The 21073-nt window shown below is 39.8% G+C and overlaps 1 protein-coding gene across 1 annotated transcript in view; it reads left to right on the plus strand.

The window, feature by feature from the left end:
- Positions 1-21073, plus strand: part of STEEP1 (STING1 ER exit protein 1) — a 103570-nt gene that overhangs the window by 38884 nt on the left and 43613 nt on the right. Inside the window, exons 2-3 of the mRNA XM_053699035.1 lie at positions 3098-3215; positions 11476-11517. Of these exons, the coding sequence (XP_053555010.1) occupies positions 3098-3215; positions 11476-11517 (160 nt within the window). The remainder of the gene's footprint in view (positions 1-3097; positions 3216-11475; positions 11518-21073) is intronic.

Raw genomic sequence — 21073 nt, forward strand, 5'->3', positions numbered from 1 at the left:
ACATACTCTATTCATTAGCTCTTATCAGGCCCAGAGCTATGTACACATGTATGCTGCTAGGCAGAGCTTCTCAACAGCTGTTGCAGGGACTTGCTACACTGTATGAGACATCTTCTCTGTTGGGTTCTGGAGTGAGATAAGAAGGATTTGTAAATAAATGCAAGGTACTGGAGTTAGGATTGTTGTGACGCTTGAGAGAACAGGGATGAGGATTAGGAGAGATTCAAGTTGAGCAAGAAATAAGGAAGAGGAAACTGAAAAAATGGCATGTGGAGTAAAAATGAAAGGCGATTCATCAAAAAGGGGTGACCAGCTGAGAAGCATCACTTTTATATCTACTAAATTTAAAATTTGATATGAAGTGCATTACATGGTTCCCTCACAGTCTTTGTCTCAAACATTGCCCACAGCAGTTTTGGAAGGGGGGGGGGGCGGGGGCAGCTTGTCCTCATAAATAACAGAACACGGAAAAATTGGATTAGAAACCAGCAAAGGCTACTGCCTAGAACATACTTCATGATAGTTACAGCAGTGTAGGAATTATTTAAAAAAATTGGTTGCAAGGAATCGCCTTTAGGCATTTGTCGTTATCGCAGAAGACTTGCTGAATACATTAAAGCGGCTAAATGTTTTTTTCCTCTCCTACCTTTTAAGTTTGGGTATTTACTTGATATTGCTGCTGTCTAAGCTGCACAAGATAAAAAGTTGTGTAGAATTTAGCTAGCCTCTTGCTCAGTTTAACCCTTTTTGTCTAATTTCTTCATATTAGGTTTGATGTATACAATTTAAATACACACATACACTGTAAATTAAAGGGACAGGGACATTTAAAAAACAAAACAAAAAGGGACAGGGACATTTAAAAAACAAAACAAAAACGTGTCATATAAATCAGCAGGTAAACTACAATCAGGGGTCAAGTCCTACAAAAAAAGTGTGGGTACTCACAATTAATATTGTGTGTGTGTGTGTGTGTGTGTGTATATATATATATATATATATATATATATATATATATATATATATATATATATATATATATATATATATATATATATATATATATATATATATATATATACACACACACTGTATTTATATGCATATAATCTATACACTTTAGTTAATTAAAACTAATTATTAAACCAATGAACGCTTAAATGGTTGCCTTTGGGTCTGAGACTCCTCCTCAATCAGTCTCACCCTCTTAAGGTGCAATAGTCCTGTTTCTGCTGAGGAGAGCTAAATAACCCCAGAGCAAGCCACACAGAAATGTAAGCACCATGTGTTCCACACAGTGCCGGGTGATCACACAGCAGGACCGCTGACAGGCTTGCATTTACTGTATTGAAGGAAGTGTTACTGCCCATTACTAAAGGCTCTCACTATCCCACTAACCCAGGGCTCGACAATCCCAGGAGCCTGGGAGCCACTGGCTCCTAGAATTTTACCTCTGGCTGGCTCCTAATTTTTTTTGGGTTATTCTACATATATCTATATACAAATCCCTCTTTCTGACTCCTAAGTATACTTACTGGCCCCTAAATTTTAAACAGATTTGTCAAGAACTGCTAGCCAGACTGTGCTCCAGCTCTCCCTGCAGCAGTGTTTACTGAAGCGTTTCTGTTCTCTTTCCAGGGGGAACTTAGTTCCTCCTGCAAAAATAGTGCAGGAACTCAGTTCCCATTCGACTTGACCCCTGACTACAATATATGAAATAACTGTTTTGAAAAACATTTGAATCTATTTATTTGCTAACATAATAAATGCAGGATTTTGCAGTCTCCGATCAGTCCAGAAAAAAGCCAATTGAAAACCCTTGTGAGCATGTTTAGATTATGTTCTTAGAATATGACTAAGGCTAGCTGTGACAGGGTTTTAGAAACGTATACTTTTTGTATGGGGGAGTGTTCTTCATATAGAGATGTAGAAGAGGCATATTGAGGAGAGCATCTTAAAGGGACATTAAACTCAATTTTTTTTTCTTTCATGATTCAGATAGAGAATACCATTTTTAAAAAGTTTACAATTTACTTCTATTATCAAATGTATTTCATTCTCATTTTCTATGTTGAAGAGATACCTAGGTAGGTAGCGTGCACATGCCTGAAGCACTACATGACAGGAAATAGCGCTGCCATCTAGTGCCCCTGCTAATGTATTACATTGTTGCAAAACTGCTGCTATTTAGTGCTGCAGACACGTGCACACTCTTGAGCTTACATTTCTGCTTTTCAACAAAGGATAACAAGAAGACAAAGAAAATTTGATAACAGAAGTAAATTAGAAAGTAGTTTAAAATGTTATGTTCTATCTAAATCATGAAAGAAAAAAATTGTGTTTTATATCCCTTTAAAACGTAGTAGAGCTTTGTGTCTTGTTAAATTGATATTCTTGTATTGGGGAAAATAGCATTTTTTTATGCTTGTGTGTCAGTTTTCACAGTGGGAGTTTTGTGCATCAGCCATTGAATAAACTTAGTCTTTATGGACCAGTTGTACACAGATAACCACTTCCTGTTGTCTTTAAAATCCAAAGACACCGCTTTAACCCCTTCCTACCGGGACTTATTTGTCTATATCGGAACAAAGTTCAAATGTAAACAAAAAATAAAAAAATGAAATCACGCGATCGTTTATGCGATTGCGTGATTTCAATAATAGGATCGGGTCGGGGGGATTTCCTATGACACTAGGCACGCCCTCCAGCCCTTGATCCCATTTAGGAATCGGATATGGATTCAGGACAGCCAAATGACTAGTACTGTCCATGCCGCCCTAATGGCGATAAACATCCTAACAGCGGGAAGGGGTTAAATTAACTGTTTCATGCAAAAATAAATTATGAATTCGAAATGTAAATATTTTTTTTACACAGTGCTCTCTCAAGAGCTTTATGAAATTACTGAGCTGTTTCTTCTAATAAACCAGAAGAAATAATTTTGGTCTTCAGAGAGTTTGCAAATACAACCATTTGTTTTTCTATGCAAAATGATATTTTCAGCCTTGTTTTAAAAAGCTTTGTTTTTACCCTCCAGGACATAGTTTTAACGTAATGAGCTTAAAGTTCCTCTACACTGTTCTTTTTTTCCCCCCAGACTGCCAGCTAGAGAAACTTCCCATGAGGCCGCGAGATAGAGCAAGAGTCATTGATGCGGCTAAACACGCTCACAAGTTCTGTAACACTGAGGAGGAGGAAGCAGTTTATCTACGCAGGTAAGTCTCAAAGGCTTGTAATCTTTCTATCTCTGCCTTGACTTTACTTTCTGTGGAAACTGTGGAAATTCATCTTTGCACTTATTTACTTGCATGTGTTTTTATAAGAAAATGGAGATACGTTTTTTTTTACTTACAAGAAGAAATAACAGTTTTGCATTACAGAAATATGGTATTTTATGTTTTTTAAATTAGTGATATGCAGTCATGTAGAACAGAAGAGGTTAATACATTTCCACAAGGGTTAAAATATAATCACCTAGTTTACGAGTTTTGTGTTAGAGGCTGTGCAGTGCTAACGAGCAGTTTTCCCTCACCACTCACATGCAGCACTGGTATTAAGAGTTTTCAGAAACCCGTCATTAAAAAAGTTAATTTATCTACTCAGATTTTAATTAATTTTTATAGCTGTACTATTGAGAGTATTCTCACCAACTGTATTACAGTATGGTATGGAAACTGTACTAATTCTGATCGCAAAGCTGTGCAACGGGTTGTTAAAACCGCCCAGTATATCATAGGTGCTCAGTTACCTACCATTGAAGATCTTCAAAGCAGACGTAGTCTTTTAAAGGCCTATTGAATTATTCATGATCCTTTCCATGTTAGCAACAGACTATTTGCCCTTTTACCATCTGGGAGACGTTATAGAAGCTTAAAAGGAAAAACTGCTAGATTACGGAATAGTTTTTTCCCAAGAGCCATTACTCTGCTAAATAATAACTTTTAAAAATCTCTCTTATGCTCATAGCCTTTTTCAACTTTTTAATTTTTTATCCTTCTGATGATTAGATCTTTTTATTATATTGAAGAAAGTGCTAAATTAATGGTTTTAATTTAATTTATTGATTGTCCTGTTAATGGTTCTTTTTCACCTCACTTTATATTCACATAACACATATAATATAAAATACACATATGATTCATATAAAACACTCATGATTCACATCATATATATAATGCAAATGTACACATGTGTGCAAGATGACTAATTTTTTATTAAATTTTTTTACACATATATATACTTTTTTGTATGGAACTGATTTTTTTTTGCACTTGCACTTTATTACACTTACATTGATCTTACGTTAGTGGTATAGAAATTTTCTGCACAAGTCACTTGAATTTTTTGCTATCTATTAGTTCTTACCATTATAGTGCTATCTGTGTATAGGATTGGTTAGATTTTCAAATATAATTTCGTTGTCTCTGTTTTCCTACTTTGTACAATGACAATAAAACGAATCTAATCTAATCTAATCTAATTAAAAGACAAGAAGTGAGCGTTGAGCAAAATTTTGCTCATTACCGCACTCCAATACCAGCACTTTTTAAGTCAGCGGTGAGCTGGTGTAACGTGCTCATGCACGATTTCCCCATAGGAATCAACGGGGAGAGCCGGCTGAAAAAAAGTCTAACACCTGCAAAAATGCAGTGTAAAACTCCTTAACGCAGCCCAATTGATTCCTATGGGATATAAAAGTTATGTCTACACCTAACACCCTAACTTGAACCCCGAGTCTACACACCCCTACTCTTACACTTATTAACCCCTAATCTGCTGCTCCGGTCACCGCCGCCACCTACATTATATTTATAAACCCCTAATCTGCTGCCCCAACATCGCCGCCACCTACATTATATTTATTAACCCCTAATCTGCCGCCCCCAATGTCGCCGCCACCTACCTACACTTATTAACACCTAATCTGCCGCCCCAACGTCGCTGTCACTATATTAAAGTTATTAACCCCTAAACCTAAGTCTAAACCTAACGCCCACTAACTTAAATATAATTTAAAAAAAAATACAAACAACCCACCCAACAGTAAAACCCACCACCCACACAACCAACCCCCAAATAAAATACTATCTAAAAAAACCTAAGCCGGGAGACGTCTTCATCCAAGCCGGGCGAAGTGGTCCTGCAGACGGGCAGAAGTCTTCATCCAAGCCGGGCAAAGTGGTCCTCCAGACGGGCAGAAGTCTTCATCCAGACGGCATCTTCTATCTTCATCCATCCGGCGCGGAGCGGGTCCATCTTCAAGACATCCGACGCGGAGCATCCTCTTCATCCGACGACTAAAACAGAATGAAGGTACCTTTTAAGTGACGTCATCCAAGATGCAATCAGCCAATAGGACTGAAGTTCAATCCTATTGGCTGATCCAATCAGCCAATAGGATTGAGCTTGCATTCTATTGGCTGTTCCAATCATCCAATAGAATGCAAGCTCAATCCTATTGGCTGATTGGATCAGCCAATAGGATTGAACTTCAGTCCTATTGGCTGATTGCATCAGCCAATAGGATTTTTTCTACCTTAATTCCGATTGGCTGATAGAATTCTATCAGCCAATCGGAATCTAAGGGACACCATCTTGGATGGCATCACTTAAAGGTACCTTCATTCTGTTTTAGTCGTCGGATGAAGAGGATGCTCCGCGTCGGATGTCTTGCGATGGACTCGCTCCACGCCGGATGAATGAAGATAGAAGATGCCGTCTGGATGAAGACTTCTGCCCGTCTGGAGGACCACTTCTGCCCGGCTTGGATGAAGACTTCTGCCCGTCTGGAGGACCACTTCGCCTGGCTTGGATGAAGACGTCTCCCGGTAAGTCGATCTTCAGGGGGTTAGTGTTAGGTTTTTTTTTAAGGGTGTATTGGGTGGGTTTTATTTTTTAGATTAGGGTTTGGGCAGCAAAAGAACTAACTGCCCTTTTAAGGGCAATGCCCTTTTCAAGGCAATGGGGAGCTTTGTTTTTTTTTTAGATAGTATTTTATTCGGGGGGTTGGTTGTGTGGGTGGTGGGTTTTACTGTTGGGGGGGTTGTTTGTATTTTTTTTTTTTTTACAGGTAAAAGAGCTAATTACTTTGGGGCAATGCCCTGCAAAAGGCCCTTTTAAGGGCTATTGGTAGTTTAGTTTAGGCTAAGGTTTTTTTTATTTGGGGGGGGGGGGGGTTAATAGGGCTATTAGATTAGGTGTAATTAGTTAAAAATTATTTTCAGTAATTTAGTGTTTGTTTGTTTTTTGTACTTTAGCTAATTTAATTTAGGTAATTGTATTTAATGTAGTTAATTTATTTAATTATAGTGTAGTGTTAGATGTTAGTGTAACTTAGGTTAGGTTTTATTTTACAGGTAAAATTGTATTTATTTTAGCTAGGTAGTTAATAACTATTTAGTAACTATTCTACCTAGTTAAAATAAATACAAACTTGCCTGTAAAATAAAAATAAATCCTAAGCTAGCTACAATGTAACTATTAGTTATATTGTAGCTATCTTAGGGTTTATTTTACAGGTAAGTATTTAGTTTTAAATAGGAATAATTTAGGTAATAATAGGAATATTTATTTAGATTTATTTAAATTATATTTAAGTTAGTGGGTGTTAGGTTTAGGGGTTAGTAACTTTAATATAGTGGTGGCGACATTGGGGGCGGCAGATTATGGGTTAATAAATGTAGGTAGGTGTTAGGGACGGCAGATTAGGGGTTAATAATATTTAACTAATGTTTGCGAGGCGGAAGTGCGGCGGTTTAGGGTTTAATATGTTTATTATAGTGGCGGCGACGTTGGTGGCGGCAGATTAGGGGTTAATAGGTAGTTTATGGGTGTTAGTGTACTTTTTTAGCACTTTAGTTATGAGTTTTATGTTACGGCGTTGTACCATAAAACTCATAACTACTGACTTTTAAATGCGTTAGGACTCTTGACAGGGTAGGGTGTACCGCTCACTTTTTGGCCGCCCAGGACAGACTCGTAATACCGGCGCTATGGAAGTCCCATAAAAAAAAGACTTTTAGAAGTTTACGTAAGTCGTTTTGCGCTAAGGCCAAAAAGTGTGTGGTGCCCCTAAACCTTCAAGACTCGTAATAGCAGTGGGCATAAAAAAGCAGCGTTAGGACCTCTTAACTCTGCTTTTTCAGCCTAACGCACAACTCGTAATCTAGCTGAATTTATCTATTCTCTATGATACAATTGATCAAATGGGATCCTATTTAGTGAACAAGGGTTTGCTGTCAAATTATTCAAATGATTAAAGGGACAGTCACAGTCAACTCCAAAATTTTTGTTTAAAAAGATAGATAATCTATTTATTACTCATTCCACAGTTTTGCACAGCCTACATGGTTATGTTAAAGGGACACTTCTGTCAAAATGTAACTAACTTAAATGATTCAGCTAGATCATGCATTTTTAAACAACTTTTTAATTTTCTTCCATTAACAAATTGTGCACAGTCTTTTTATATTTGCACTTTTTGAGTCACGAGCTCCTACTGAGCATGTGCAAGAATTCACAATATGCATTTGTGATTGGCTGATGGCTGTCACATGATGGAAATAGACATAACTCTGAAATTCGTCAGAAAAAAAATCTATTGATTTGAAGTTCAGACTTAATGCTATTGCATTGTCTTTTAAAGGGACAGTAAACACCAGAATTTTTGTTGTTTAAAAAGGTAGATAATCCCTTTATTACCCATTCCCCAATTTTGCATAACTAATAGTTATAATAATATACTTTTTACCTCTGTGATTACCTTGTATCTATGGCTCTGCAAACTGCCCCCTTATTTCAGTTCTTTTGACAGACTTGCATTTTAAGCCAATCAGTGCTTGCTCTTAGGAGCTTCACGTGCCTGAGCTCAATGTTAGCTATATGAAACACATGAACCAACGCCCTCTAGTGGTGAAAAACTGTCAAAATGCTTTCAGATTAGAGGTGGCCTTCAAGGTCTAAGAAATTAGCATATGAACCTCCTAGATTTAGCTTTCAACTAAGAATACCAACAGAACAAAGCAAAATTGGTAATAAAAGTAAATTGGAAAGTTGTTTAAAATTACATGCCCTATTTAAATCCTGAAAGTTTTTTTTTTTTTTACTTGACTGTCCCTTTAATCCATGCATTTGTTGATTATGCAAATCTACTGTATTTACGGGTCCTTTAATATACTTTTTACCTCTGTGATTACCTTGTATCTAAGTCCCTTCTGACAGCCCCCTGATCACATGGCTATTTATTATATATTGACTTGCATTTTACCCAATTAGTGCAGTGTCAGCCACAACTCCACAGAGAGAGCACAATTTGATCTATATGGCCCACATGAACTAGCCTTGTCTTGTTGTGAAAAGCTAATAAAAAAACGTGATAAGAGGCTGTCTGAAGTTGCTTAGAAACAAGCAGAAATTTAGAGGTTGAAATGTTATAAAGTATATTAATATAATATAATAATAATAATGTTGTTTGTGGAATGGGTAGTAAAGTTGTTATATATCTTTTTCAAACAATAACAATTTTGGTGTCCGCAGAACATTTTCAAAGGGTGGGGGGAGCAAAAAAATAAATAAAATGCCCACACACACACAGAAGCCCTCGTAGGTAGCCACATGCGCGCGCACACACACAAGCCTCCACAGGCAACCACATGCGCACACACAAGCCCCCATAGGCAGCCACATGCGCGCACACACACACAAGCCTCCATAGGCAGCCACATGCGCGCACACACACACAAGCCCCCATAGGCAGCCACATGTGCACACACACAAGCCCCCATATGCAGCCACATGAGCACATACACAAGCCCCCATAGGCAGCCACATGCATAGAAAAATAAGCCCCCATAGGCAGCCACACACCCAAAATAATGTTTCTTAAAAAATAGCACTTTGTAATACAGATGGAGCAAAATCCTGTCTCAATTACATCTCCAAATAAAAGCAGTTTTTATACAGGCACAACATGTACAGGCATTAATTTGCATAGTACTCGATACATGCATTATGGGGTTCATTTTATACTTTTAACCTTCTCTAACTTTTGCCTCTGTGCTAAGAGGCTTTTTCAGCACTATAAAGCAAAAGGACCTGAATTCAGTCCCCTTACTTTGTTTTGCTGCCCTGTATGTGCGACTCACAGCCCGCGCTCCCTGCTTCTCTTCATCCACACGCATCTGAAGACATGCAGCAAGCCAGAGTCCTTTCATTTGTACTTACGGCTGGTCACTGAGCCTCACTGTGCTTGGAAGGCGTTCAGTCTTCAGGTCTCTGCGCCGTTTCCTGGAGAGACTGCCACCGAAAAACTTGCACATTAATTTAAAAAAAAAAAAAAAACATTCCTGTTCTTGCGCCTCCCCTTAAGAGCTCTGGCGCCCCACAGTAGACTGTCCCTTTAATCAAGCTAAAACGTGAGTGTGCTGTATAGAATTAAAGCTTCTGTATTTTTACCACTATTTCTAAAGGAAATCTAGATTTGATAAAAATAAATACATAAATCAAGCCTTGTGTGTTCATTAACAACATACATTGGATTTGTTGTACATGGGACAAAACAAGTCTGTTCTGTTCTTTTTTACACTTCTATTTTAATTTCTATTTCTGTAACTTAAATATTTTGTGTGTTCCTTTTTTTTCTTTTTTCGTCCTAGATGATTTACATTAGTTTTCTAATTTTCATAGCCTCGTTTTCTGTTCTCCTTATATTGGTGATGCCCTCCCCTTTCCTGGTGGCTTTTTTATTTTTTTGCACGGTGCTAGGTCTGCATTTGAATGAACAGTATGCTAATTCCTATTAGTCTCAGTAGGGGGTATAATTAACATGCTTTGCTGTAGCAGTGCATGGCATCTCGTCACTCGTTTATCATCTGATTGGCCTTGATTGCTGGAGTAAATTTTCTCTCTGCTTCTAACGATGGCAAAATCAACAGGAGACTTTAGGCTTAAAATCATTAGGCACTTAAAAAAAGAAAAATTATACAGAAGGTACGAACTAAGCATCATTATTTACACATTGTAGAATTTGGGGGAAAAAGAAGTTGTGATGGGGCATTCTAAATTCAAATTATGGGCTAAATCAAAAAGCAATGCTAAATATAACTAGAAACATTAATTTCCATGAAAGGGGCATTAAAGTTCATATAGATATTTTGAGAGAAAAAACACACTTAAAGGGACAGTCAAGTATAAATTAAACTTTCATTATACAGATAGGACTTTTAATTTTAATTGACTTTCCAATTTACTTTTATCATCAAATTTGCTTTTTTTCTCTTGGTATTCTTAGTTTAAACTAAACATAGGTAGGCTCATATGCTAATTTCTAAGCCTTTGAGGGCTGCCTCTTATCACAGGCTTTTTAAATCTCTTTTCAACACAAAGAGACAGAAAGTGCACGTGGGCCATATAGATAATACTGTGTTCAGGCACAGGGGGTTATTTAAGATCTAGCACAATACAATGCTAAATTTAAGACAATAGATAATAAACAGTTACAGTCATGTGATCAGGGGGCTGGGAGAAGGTTCCTAGATACAAGGTAATCAAAGAGGTAAAAAGTATATTAATATAACTGTGTTGGTTATGCAAAACTGGGGAATGGGTAATAAAGGGATGATCTATATTTTAAAACTATAACAATTCTATGGTAGACTGTCCCTTTAACAGGTGAGCAAAAAAGATGTATTTATTTACTTTCTGGCATAAAAAAACAGCTGTTTAGAAAATGAACGCACCCCACCACCCCTACAGTTTTGTTATACCTTAAGTTTTCCTCAGTCATGTGATGTGTGCTCTTGAGCCTTAATTAGCTCTGCTGATGTGCACAGCCACCTCTGTTTTGCTCTTGCACTCAAAACACTGACGCCTTTTGCAGGTGCACGTGGGGGAGTAGCTGGAAGTTCTTTACCTAGAAAACTCATTATTTATTTATTTTTCCTAAAAAGTATAATGAATAAGGAATTGCTATAGATAAGGTTTGTATGTGATCTGCATGGGCTATTGAACACTGGGCATTATTTATTATTGTACAGATACATGGTGTTTTAATGTTCATTTTATTTAAAGTGCTTTTTTATATATCAATAAACTCTTGACTTACAATACATGGTATGACATTGTCTGTGTTTTTTCTACATCTGGTACAAGAAAACAGAAATAGTTTTTTGTTTACCTTTTCATTTTTACAGATTTTAGTGGAGACAAGTCCTACATGTAGAAAGCTGAAATGTGTTATTAAAAAACAGAACTGCACTATCAAGAGCCCTCGGTAGAAGTGTCACTTAATAAACAAAACAAAAATATAACTTAAATAGTTGCTCTTCATTTAATGTGTGTTAGACCTTTTCTGTAGTTTGAGACCTAGCGATTGCATATGTGGGACTGATGAGGCCATCCATGCTATTGCAATGCCAGTCTTGTGATGTATAGGATGAAACTGTGATCATTGATTTACTGTTTTTTTTCCCCCTCCAGACCGGATGGTATTGAGCGGCAGTACAGGAAAAAGTGCAGCAAGTAAGTAATAGACAAGCACCTCATTTAGTCTAATTATATGTTTATTGTTAACAATATTAACTGGTCATAGACAGAGGATTAAAGAGAAAACAGTATAATGAACAACAATATTGTTTCAGCGGTTGAGTAACTGTTATGTGGGTCTTAACTGTAAAGCCACCAAACAGCATCTCATCAGATCACACACATAACTAGAAATGCTATTTTCACCAAGGTAATATTCTGTAATTTGTTTAATGAGGTTTCCCAGGTTTGATGTATTAATAGAACATATTTATATCCTTTAATTGCACCCATTATCGTTAGTGAAAAAGTGAATCATAAATTACTGACCTTGCCGTTACCCTTTAAAAACAAAATATACCCACAGTGGTGTCTACAGAACCAAACCTGTGGTATAAAAGTTGAACATAAGTATGGTGTCCTTCGGAAATGCGGCAACAAAACCAGGAAGTTTTGAGTTACCTGCTGCTCCACTGAAACCAAGCGATTAACAACAAGGGTGGATGATACAAGTTACTTTTTACAAATATTATCAGATTCTTTATCTTTTGCTTGTTTATAAAGTGCTCAGTCTGTGTATATGGTGCTTAAGCCATGTGCATGCTCCACAACCTACCTAGGTATGCTGTTCAACTAAGAATAGGAAGAAAACAAAATGGGAAGATTTTTTTATTTATTATTGAGTTCTCTATCTGGATAATGAAAGTTTTTAATTTTTTACTTTAATGCCCCTTTAAATCTAGATTCCTTCCTTGGCTATTCTTTCTTAGTTGTTTTTACCCCTTTAGATTGACCTAATAACTATTTTTAAATGCACAGAAGTCTAATTCAAATATAAATAGAAGAACTTTTGCAATAAACCTGCATTTGAAAAAAAAAAATTCTGCTAGGTTAGTCTGGCTAAAATAATAATTTGCACTGCAGCTGGTGTCAATGTGACTATGCCGACCATGTCACATGACATTGCACAGGAGAAGAAATGTAGGTTACTTGCACATGACTAACTGCCGATACAGTTGCAAGTTAAAGGAACAATCTACTTGAAAACATTTTATTGTTTAAAAAGATAGATAATTCATGTATTACTTTCTCCAGTTTTGCATAACCAACACTTATATTAATACACTTTTCTTCTGTTATGTGTGATCAGTCCACGGGTCATCATTACTTCTGGGATATTATCTGCTCCCCTACAGGAAGTGCAAGAGGATTCACCCAGCAGAGTTGCTATATAGCTCCTCCCCTCTACGTCACCTCCAGTCATTCTCTTGCACCCAAAGACTAGATAGGAGGTGTGAGAGGACTATGGTGATTATACTTAGTTTTTAGAACTTCAATCAAAAGTTTGTTATTTTACAATAGCACCGGAGCGTGTTATTACCTCTCTGGCAGAGTTTGAAGAAGAATCTACCAGAGTTTTTCTTATGATTTTAACCGGAGTAGTTAAGATCATATTGCTGTTTCTCGGCCATCTGAGGGAGGTAAAAGCTTCAGATCAGGGGACAGCGGGCAGTTGAATCTGCATTGAGGTATGTCGCAGTTGTTATTTTCTGAATGGAATTGATGAAAAAATCCTGCCATACCGTTATAATGAACATGTATGTATACTCTACACTTTAGTATTCTGGGGATGGTATTTCACCGGAATTACTCTGTAAAAGTACATTAAACCTTTTATTAGGTATTTTTCATGTTAAACGTTTTTGCTGGAATGTAGAATCGTTTGCATTAATGAGGTACTGAGTGAATAAGTATTTGGGCATTATTTTCCACTTGTGCTTGTGTTAATTATGACAGTTTCGTTTCTCTCTCACTGCTGTGTGTGAGAGGGAGGGGCCGTTTTTGGCGCTCTTTGCTACGCATCAAAAATTTCCAGTCAGTTTTTCTGCATGATCCGGTTCATCTCTAACAGAACTCAGGGGTCTTCAAACTTCTTTGAAGGGAGGTAGATTCTCTCAGCAGAGCTGTGAGACTTATATAGTGACTGTGTTTTAAAACGTTGTTTAAAATTTAATTAGTGTTATTTTACTAATGGGAACAAACCTTTGCTAAAAAGTTGTGTTGTTTGTTAAGAGTGATGCTATAACTGTTTTTCAGTTCATTATTTCAACTGTCATTTAATCGTTTAGTGCTTCTTGAGGCACAGTACGTTTTTATTAAATAAAATTGTAACCGAGTTGCATGTTTATTGCTAGTGTGTTAAACATGTCTGATTCAGAGGAAGATACCTGTGTCATTTGTTCCAATGCCAAGGTGGAGCCCAATAGAAATTTATGTACTAACTGTATTGATGCTACCTTAAATAAAAGCCAATCTGTACAAATTGAACAAATTTCACCAAACAGCGAGGGGAGAGTTATGCCGACTAACTCGCCTCACGTGTCAGTACCTGCATCTCCCGCCCGGGAGGTGCGTGATATTATGGCGCCTAGTACATCTGGGCAGCCATTACAGATAACATTACAAGATATGGCTACTGTTATGACTGAAGTTTTGGCTAAATTACCAGAACTAAGAGGCAAGCGTGATCACTCTGGGGTGAGAACAGAGTGCGCTGATAATTCTAGGGCCATGTCTGATACTGCGTCACAGCTTGCAGAGCATGAGGACGGAGAGCTTCATTCTGTAGGTGACGGTTCTGATCCAAACAGATTGGATTCAGATATTTCAAATTTTAAATTTAAATTGGAAAACCTCCGTGTATTACTAGGGGAGGTCTTAGCAGCTCTCAACGATTGTAACGCTGTTGCAATACCAGAGAAAATGTGTAGGTTGGATAAATACTTTGCGGTACCGGCGAGTACTGACGTTTTTCCTATACCTAAGAGATTAACTGAAATTGTTACTAAGGAGTGGGATAGACCCGGTGTGCCGTTCTCACCCCCTCCAATATTTAGAAAGATGTTTCCAATAGACGCCACCACACGGGACTTATGGCAAACGGTCCCTAAGGTGGAGGGAGCAGTTTCTACTTTAGCTAAGCGTACCACTATCCCGGTGGAGGATAGCTGTGCTTTTTCAGATCCTATGGATAAAAAATTAGAGGGTTACCTTAAGAAAATGTTTATTCAACAAGGTTTTATATTACAACCCCTTGCATGCATCGCGCCGATCACGGCTGCGGCAGCATTTTGGATTGAGTCTCTGGAAGAGAACCTTAGTTCAGCTACGCTGGACGACATTACGGACAGGCTTAGAGTCCTTAAACTAGCTAATTCATTCATTTCGGAGGCCGTAGTACATTTAACCAAACTTACGGCTAAGAATTCAGGATTCGCCATTCAGGCACGCAGAGCGCTGTGGCTAAAATCCTGGTCGGCTGATGTAACTTCTAAGTCCAAATTACTTAGTATACCTTTCAAGGGGCAAACTTTATTTGGGCCCGGTTTGAAAGAAATTATTGCTGACATTACAGGAGGTAAGGGCCACGCTCTACCTCAAGACAAAGCCAAAGCTAAGGCTAGACAGTCTAATTTTCGTCCCTTTCGGAATTTCAAAGCAGGAGCAGCGCCAACTTCCACTGCACCAAAACAGGGAGGAGCTGTTGCTCGTTACAGACAAGGCTGGAAGCCTAATCAGTCCTGGAACAAGGGCAAGCAGGCCAGTAAACCTGCTGCTGTCCCAAAGACAGCATGAACCGAGGGCCCCCGATCCGGGACCGGATCTAGTGGGGGGCAGACTCTCTCTCTTCGCCCAGGCTTGGGCAAGAGATGTCCAGGATCCCTGGGCGCTAGAGATCATATCTCAGGGATACCTTCTAGACTTCAAATCCTCTCCCCCAAGAGGGAGATTTCATCTGTCAAGGTTGTCAACAAACCAAATAAAGAAAGACGCGTTTCTACGCTGTGTACAAGATCTATTATTAATGGGAGTGATCCATCCGGTTCCGCGGTCGGAACAAGGACAAGGGTTTTACTCAAACCTGTTTGTGGTTCCCAAAAAAGAGGGAACTTTCAGGCCAATCTTGGATTTAAAGATCCTAAACAAATTCCTAAGAGTTCCATCGTTCAAAATGGAAACTATTCGGACAATCTTACCCATGATCCAAGAGGGTCAGTACATGACCACAGTGGATTTAAAGGATGCTTACCTTCACATACCGATTCACAAAGATCATTACCGGTATCTAAGGTTTGCCTTCTTAAACAGGCATTACCAGTTTGTAGCCCTTCCATTCGGATTGGCTACGGCTCCAAGAATCTTTACAAAGGTTCTGGGTGCCCTTCTGGCGGTACTAAGACCGCGAGGAATTTCGGTAGCTCCGTACCTAGACGACATTCTGATACAAGCTTCAAGCTTTCAAACTGCCAAGTCTCATACAGAGTTAGTTCTGGCATTTCTAAGGTCGCACGGATGGAAAGTGAACGAAAAGAAGAGTTCTCTCTTTCCTCTCACAAGAGTTCCATTCTTGGGGACTCTTATAGATTCTGTAGAAATGAAGATTTATCTGACAGAAGACAGATTAACAAAGCTTCTAAATGCATGCCGTGTCCTTCATTCCATTCAACTCCCGTCAGTAGCCCAATGCATGGAGGTGATCGGCTTAATGGTAGCAGCAATGGACATAGTTCCCTTTGCACGCCTACATCTCAGACCGCTGCAATTGTGCATGCTGAGTCAGTGGAATGGGGATTACTCAGATTTGTCCCCCACTCTGAATCTGGATCAAGAGACCAGAAACTCTCTTCTATGGTGGCTTTCTCGGCCACATCTGTCCAGTGGGATACCGTTCAGCAGGCCGGACTGGACAATTGTAACAACAGACGCCAGCCTTCTAGGTTGGGGCGCTGTCTGGAATTCTCTGAAGGCTCAGGGACAATGGAGTCAGGAGGAAAGTCTCCTGCCAATAAACATTCTGGAATTGAGAGCAGTTCTCAATGCCCTTCTAGCTTGGCCCCAGTTAAAGACTCGGGGGTTCATCAGGTTTCAGTCGGACAACATCACGACTGTAGCTTACATCAACCATCAAGGAGGGACAAGAAGCTCCCTAGCAATGATAGAAGTATCAAAGATAATTCGCTGGGCAGAGTCTCACTCTTGCCATCTGTCAGCAATCCACATCCCGGGAGTGGAGAACTGGGAGGCGGATTTCTTGAGTCGCCAGACTCTTCATCCGGGGGAGTGGGAACTTCATCCGGAGGTCTTTGCCCAAATACTTCAACGTTGGGGCAAACCAGAGATAGATCTCATGGCGTCTCGCCAGAACGCCAAACTTCCTCGCTACGGATCCAGATCCAGGGATCCGGGAGCGGTTCTGATAGATGCTTTGACAGCACCTTGGAACTTCAGGATGGCTTATGTGTTTCCACCCTTCCCGCTGCTTCCTCGATTGATTGCCAAAATCAAACAGGAGAAAGCATCAGTGATTCTAATAGCGCCTGCATGGCCGCGCAGGACTTGGTATGCAGATCTAGTGGACATGTCATCCTGTCCGCCTTGGTCTCTACCTCTAAGACAGGACCTTCTGATTCAGGGTCCATTCAAACATCAAAGTCTAACTTCTCTGAAGCTGACTGCTTGGAAATTGAACGCTTGATTTTATCAAAACGTGGTTTTCTTCTGTTATGTGTGATCAGTCCACGGGTCATCATTACTTCTGGGATATTATCTGCTCCCCTACAGGAAGTGCAAGAGGATTCACCCAGCAGAGTTGCTATATAGCTCCTCCCCTCTACGTCACCTCCAGTCATTCTCTTGCACCCAAAGACTAGATAGGAGGTGTGAGAGGACTATGGTGATTATACTTAGTTTTTATAACTTCAATCAAAAGTTTGTTATTTTACAATAGCACCGGAGCGTGTTATTACTTCTCTGGCAGAGTTTGAAGAAGAATCTACCAGAGTTTTTCTTATGATTTTAACCGGAGTAGTTAAGATCATATTGCTGTTTCTCGGCCATCTGAGGGAGGTAAAAGCTTCAGATCAGGGGACAGCGGGCAGTTGAATCTGCATTGAGGTATGTAGCAGTTTTTATTTTCTGAATGGAATTGATGAGAAAATCCTGCCATACCGTTATAATGACATGTATGTATACTCTACACTTCAGTATTCTGGGGATGGTATTTCACCGGAATTACTCTGTAAAAATACATTAAACCTTTTAATAGGTATTTAATTCATGTTAAACGTTTTTGCTGGAATGTAGAATCGTTTGCATTTCTGAGGTACTGAGTGAATAAATATTTGGGCATTATTTTTCCACTTGGCAGTTTACTTGTTTTGATTATGACAGTTTCGTTTCTCTCTCACTGCTGTGTGTGAGGGGGAGGGGCCGTTTTTGGCGCTCTTTGCTACGCATCAAAAATTTCCAGTCAGTTACTCTTGTATTTTCTGCATGATCCGGTTCATCTCTAACAGAACTCAGGGGTCTTCAAACTTCTTTGAAGGGAGGTAGTTTCTCTCAGCAGAGCTGTGAGACTTATGTAGTGACTGTGTTTTAAAACGTTGCTCTATGATTTTTATGTTTAAAATTTAATTAGTGTTACTTTACTAATGGGAACAAACCTTTGCTAACAAGTTGTGTTGTTTTTAAAGAGTGATGCTATAACTGTTTTTCAGTTCATTATTTCAACTGTCATTTAATCGTTTAGTGCTTCTTTGAGGCACAGTACGTTTTTGTTAACTAAGATTGTAACCAAGTTGCATGTTTATTGCTAGTGTGTTAAACATGTCTGATTCAGAGGAAGATACCTGTGTCATTTGTTCCAATGCCAAGGTGGAGCCCAATAGAAATTTATGTACTAACTGTATTGATGCTACTTTAAATAAAAGCCAATCTGTACAAATTGAACAAATTTCACCAAACAGCGAGGGGAGAGTTATGCCGTCTAACTCGCCTCACGTGTCAGTACCTGCGTCTCCCGCCCGGGAGGTGCGTGATATTATGGCGCCTAGTACATCTGGGCAGCCATTACAGATAACATTACAAGATATGGCTACTGTTATGACTGAAGTTTTGGCTAAATTACCAGAACTAAGAGGCAAGCGTGATCACTCTGGGGTGAGAACAGAGTGCGCTGATAATTCTAGGGCCATGTCTGATACTGCGTCACAGCTTGCAGAGCATGAGGACGGAGAGCTTCATTCTGTAGGTGACGGTTCTGATCCAAGCAGATTGGATTCAGATATTTCAAATTTTAAATTTAAATTGGAAAACCTCCGTGTATTACTAGGGGAGGTCTTAGCGGCTCTTAACGATTGTAACACTGTTGCAATACCAGAGAAAATGTGTAGGTTGGATAAATACTTTGCGGTACCGGCGAGTACTGACGTTTTTCCTATACCTAAGAGATTAACTGAAATTGTTACTAAGGAGTGGGATAGACCCGGTGTGCCGTTCTCACCCCCTCCAATATTTAGGAAGATGTTTCCAATAGACGCCACCACACGGGACTTATGGCAAACGGTCCCTAAGGTGGAGGGAGCAGTTTCTACTTTAGCTAAGCGCACCACTATCCCGGTGGAGGATAGCTGTGCTTTTTCAGATCCTATGGATAAAAAATTAGAGGGTTACCTTAAGAAAATGTTTGTTCAACAAGGTTTTATATTGCAACCCCTTGCATGCATCGCGCCGATTACGGCTGCGGCAGCATTTTGGATTGAGTCTCTGGAAGAGAACCTTAGTTCCGCTACGCTGGACGACATTACGGACAGGCTTAGAGTCCTTAAACTAGCTAATTCATTCATTTCGGAGGCCGTAGTACATTTAACCAAACTTACGGCTAAGAATTCAGGATTCGCCATTCAGGCACGTAGGGCGCTGTGGCTAAAATCCTGGTCGGCTGATGTAACTTCTAAGTCCAAATTACTTAATATACCTTTCAAGGGGCAAACTTTATTTGGGCCCGGTTTGAAAGAGATTATCGCTGACATTACAGGAGGTAAGGGCCACGCTCTGCCTCAAGACAAAGCCAAAGCTAAGGCTAGACAGTCTAATTTTCGTCCCTTTCGGAATTTCAAAGCAGGTGCAGCATCAACTTCCACTGCACCAAAACAGGAAGGAGCTGTTGCTCGTTACAGACAAGGCTGGAAACCTAACCAGTCCTGGAATAAGGGCAAGCAGGCCAGAAAACCTGCTGCTGCCCCTAAGACAGCATGAACCGAGGGCCCCCGATCCGGGACCGGATCTAGTGGGGGGCAGACTCTCTCTCTTCGCCCAGGCTTGGGCAAGAGATGTCCAGGATCCCTGGGCGCTAGAGATCATATCTCAGGGATACCTTCTAGACTTCAAATTATCTCCCCCAAGAGGGAGATTTCATCTGTCAAGGTTGTCAACAAACCAAATAAAGAAAGACGCGTTTCTACGCTGTGTACAAGATCTATTATTAATGGGAGTGATCCATCCGGTTCCGCGGTCGGAACAAGGACAAGGGTTTTACTCAAACCTGTTTGTGGTTCCCAAAAAAGAGGGAACTTTCAGGCCAATCTTGGATTTAAAGATCCTAAACAAATTCCTAAGAGTTCCATCGTTCAAAATGGAAACTATTCGGACAATCTTACCCATGATCCAAAAGGGTCAGTACATGACCACAGTGGATTTAAAGGATGCTTACCTTCACATACCGATTCACAAAGATCATTACCGGTATCTAAGGTTTGCCTTCTTAGACAGGCATTACCAGTTTGTAGCCCTTCCATTCGGATTGGCTACGGCTCCAAGAATCTTCACAAAGGTTCTGGGTGCCCTTCTAGCGGTTCTGAGACCGCGAGGAATTTCGGTAGCTCCGTACCTAGACGACATTCTGATACAAGCTTCAAGCTTTCAAACTGCCAAGTCTCATACAGAGTTAGTTCTGGCATTTCTAAGGTCGCATGGATGGAAAGTGAACGAAAAGAAGAGTTCTCTCTTGCCTCTCACAAGAGTTCCATTCTTGGGGACTCTTATAGATTCTGTAGAAATGAAGATTTATCTGACAGAAGACAGATTAACAAAGCTTCTAAATGCATGCCGTGTCCTTCATTCCATTCAACTCCCGTCAGTAGCTCAATGCATGGAGGTGATCGGCTTAATGGTAGCAGCAATGGACATAGTTCCCTTTGCACGCCTACATCTCAGACCGCTGCAATTGTGCATGCTGAGTCAGTGGAATGGGGATTACTCAGATTTGTCCCCCACTCTGAATCTGGATCAAGAGACCAGAAACTCTCTTCTATGGTGGCTTTCTCGGCCACATCTGTCCAGGGGGATGCCGTTCAGCAGGCCGGACTGGACAATTGTAACAACAGACGCCAGCCTTCTAGGTTGGGGCGCTGTCTGGAATTCTCTGAAGGCTCAGGGACTATGGAGTCAGGAGGAAAGTCTCCTGCCAATAAACATTCTGGAATTGAGAGCAGTTCTCAATGCCCTTCTAGCTTGGCCCCAGTTAAAGACTCGGGGGTTCATCAGGTTTCAGTCGGACAACATCACGATTGTGGCTTACATCAACCATCAGGGAGGGACAAGAAGCTCCCTAGCAATGATAGAAGTATCAAAGATAATTCGCTGGGCAGAGTCTCACTCTTGCCACCTGTCAGCAATCCACATCCCGGGAGTGGAGAACTGGGAGGCGGATTTC

The sequence above is a fragment of the Bombina bombina genome, chromosome 1 (assembly GCF_027579735.1).
Source record: "Bombina bombina isolate aBomBom1 chromosome 1, aBomBom1.pri, whole genome shotgun sequence".
Taxonomy (NCBI): Eukaryota; Metazoa; Chordata; class Amphibia; order Anura; family Bombinatoridae; genus Bombina; species Bombina bombina.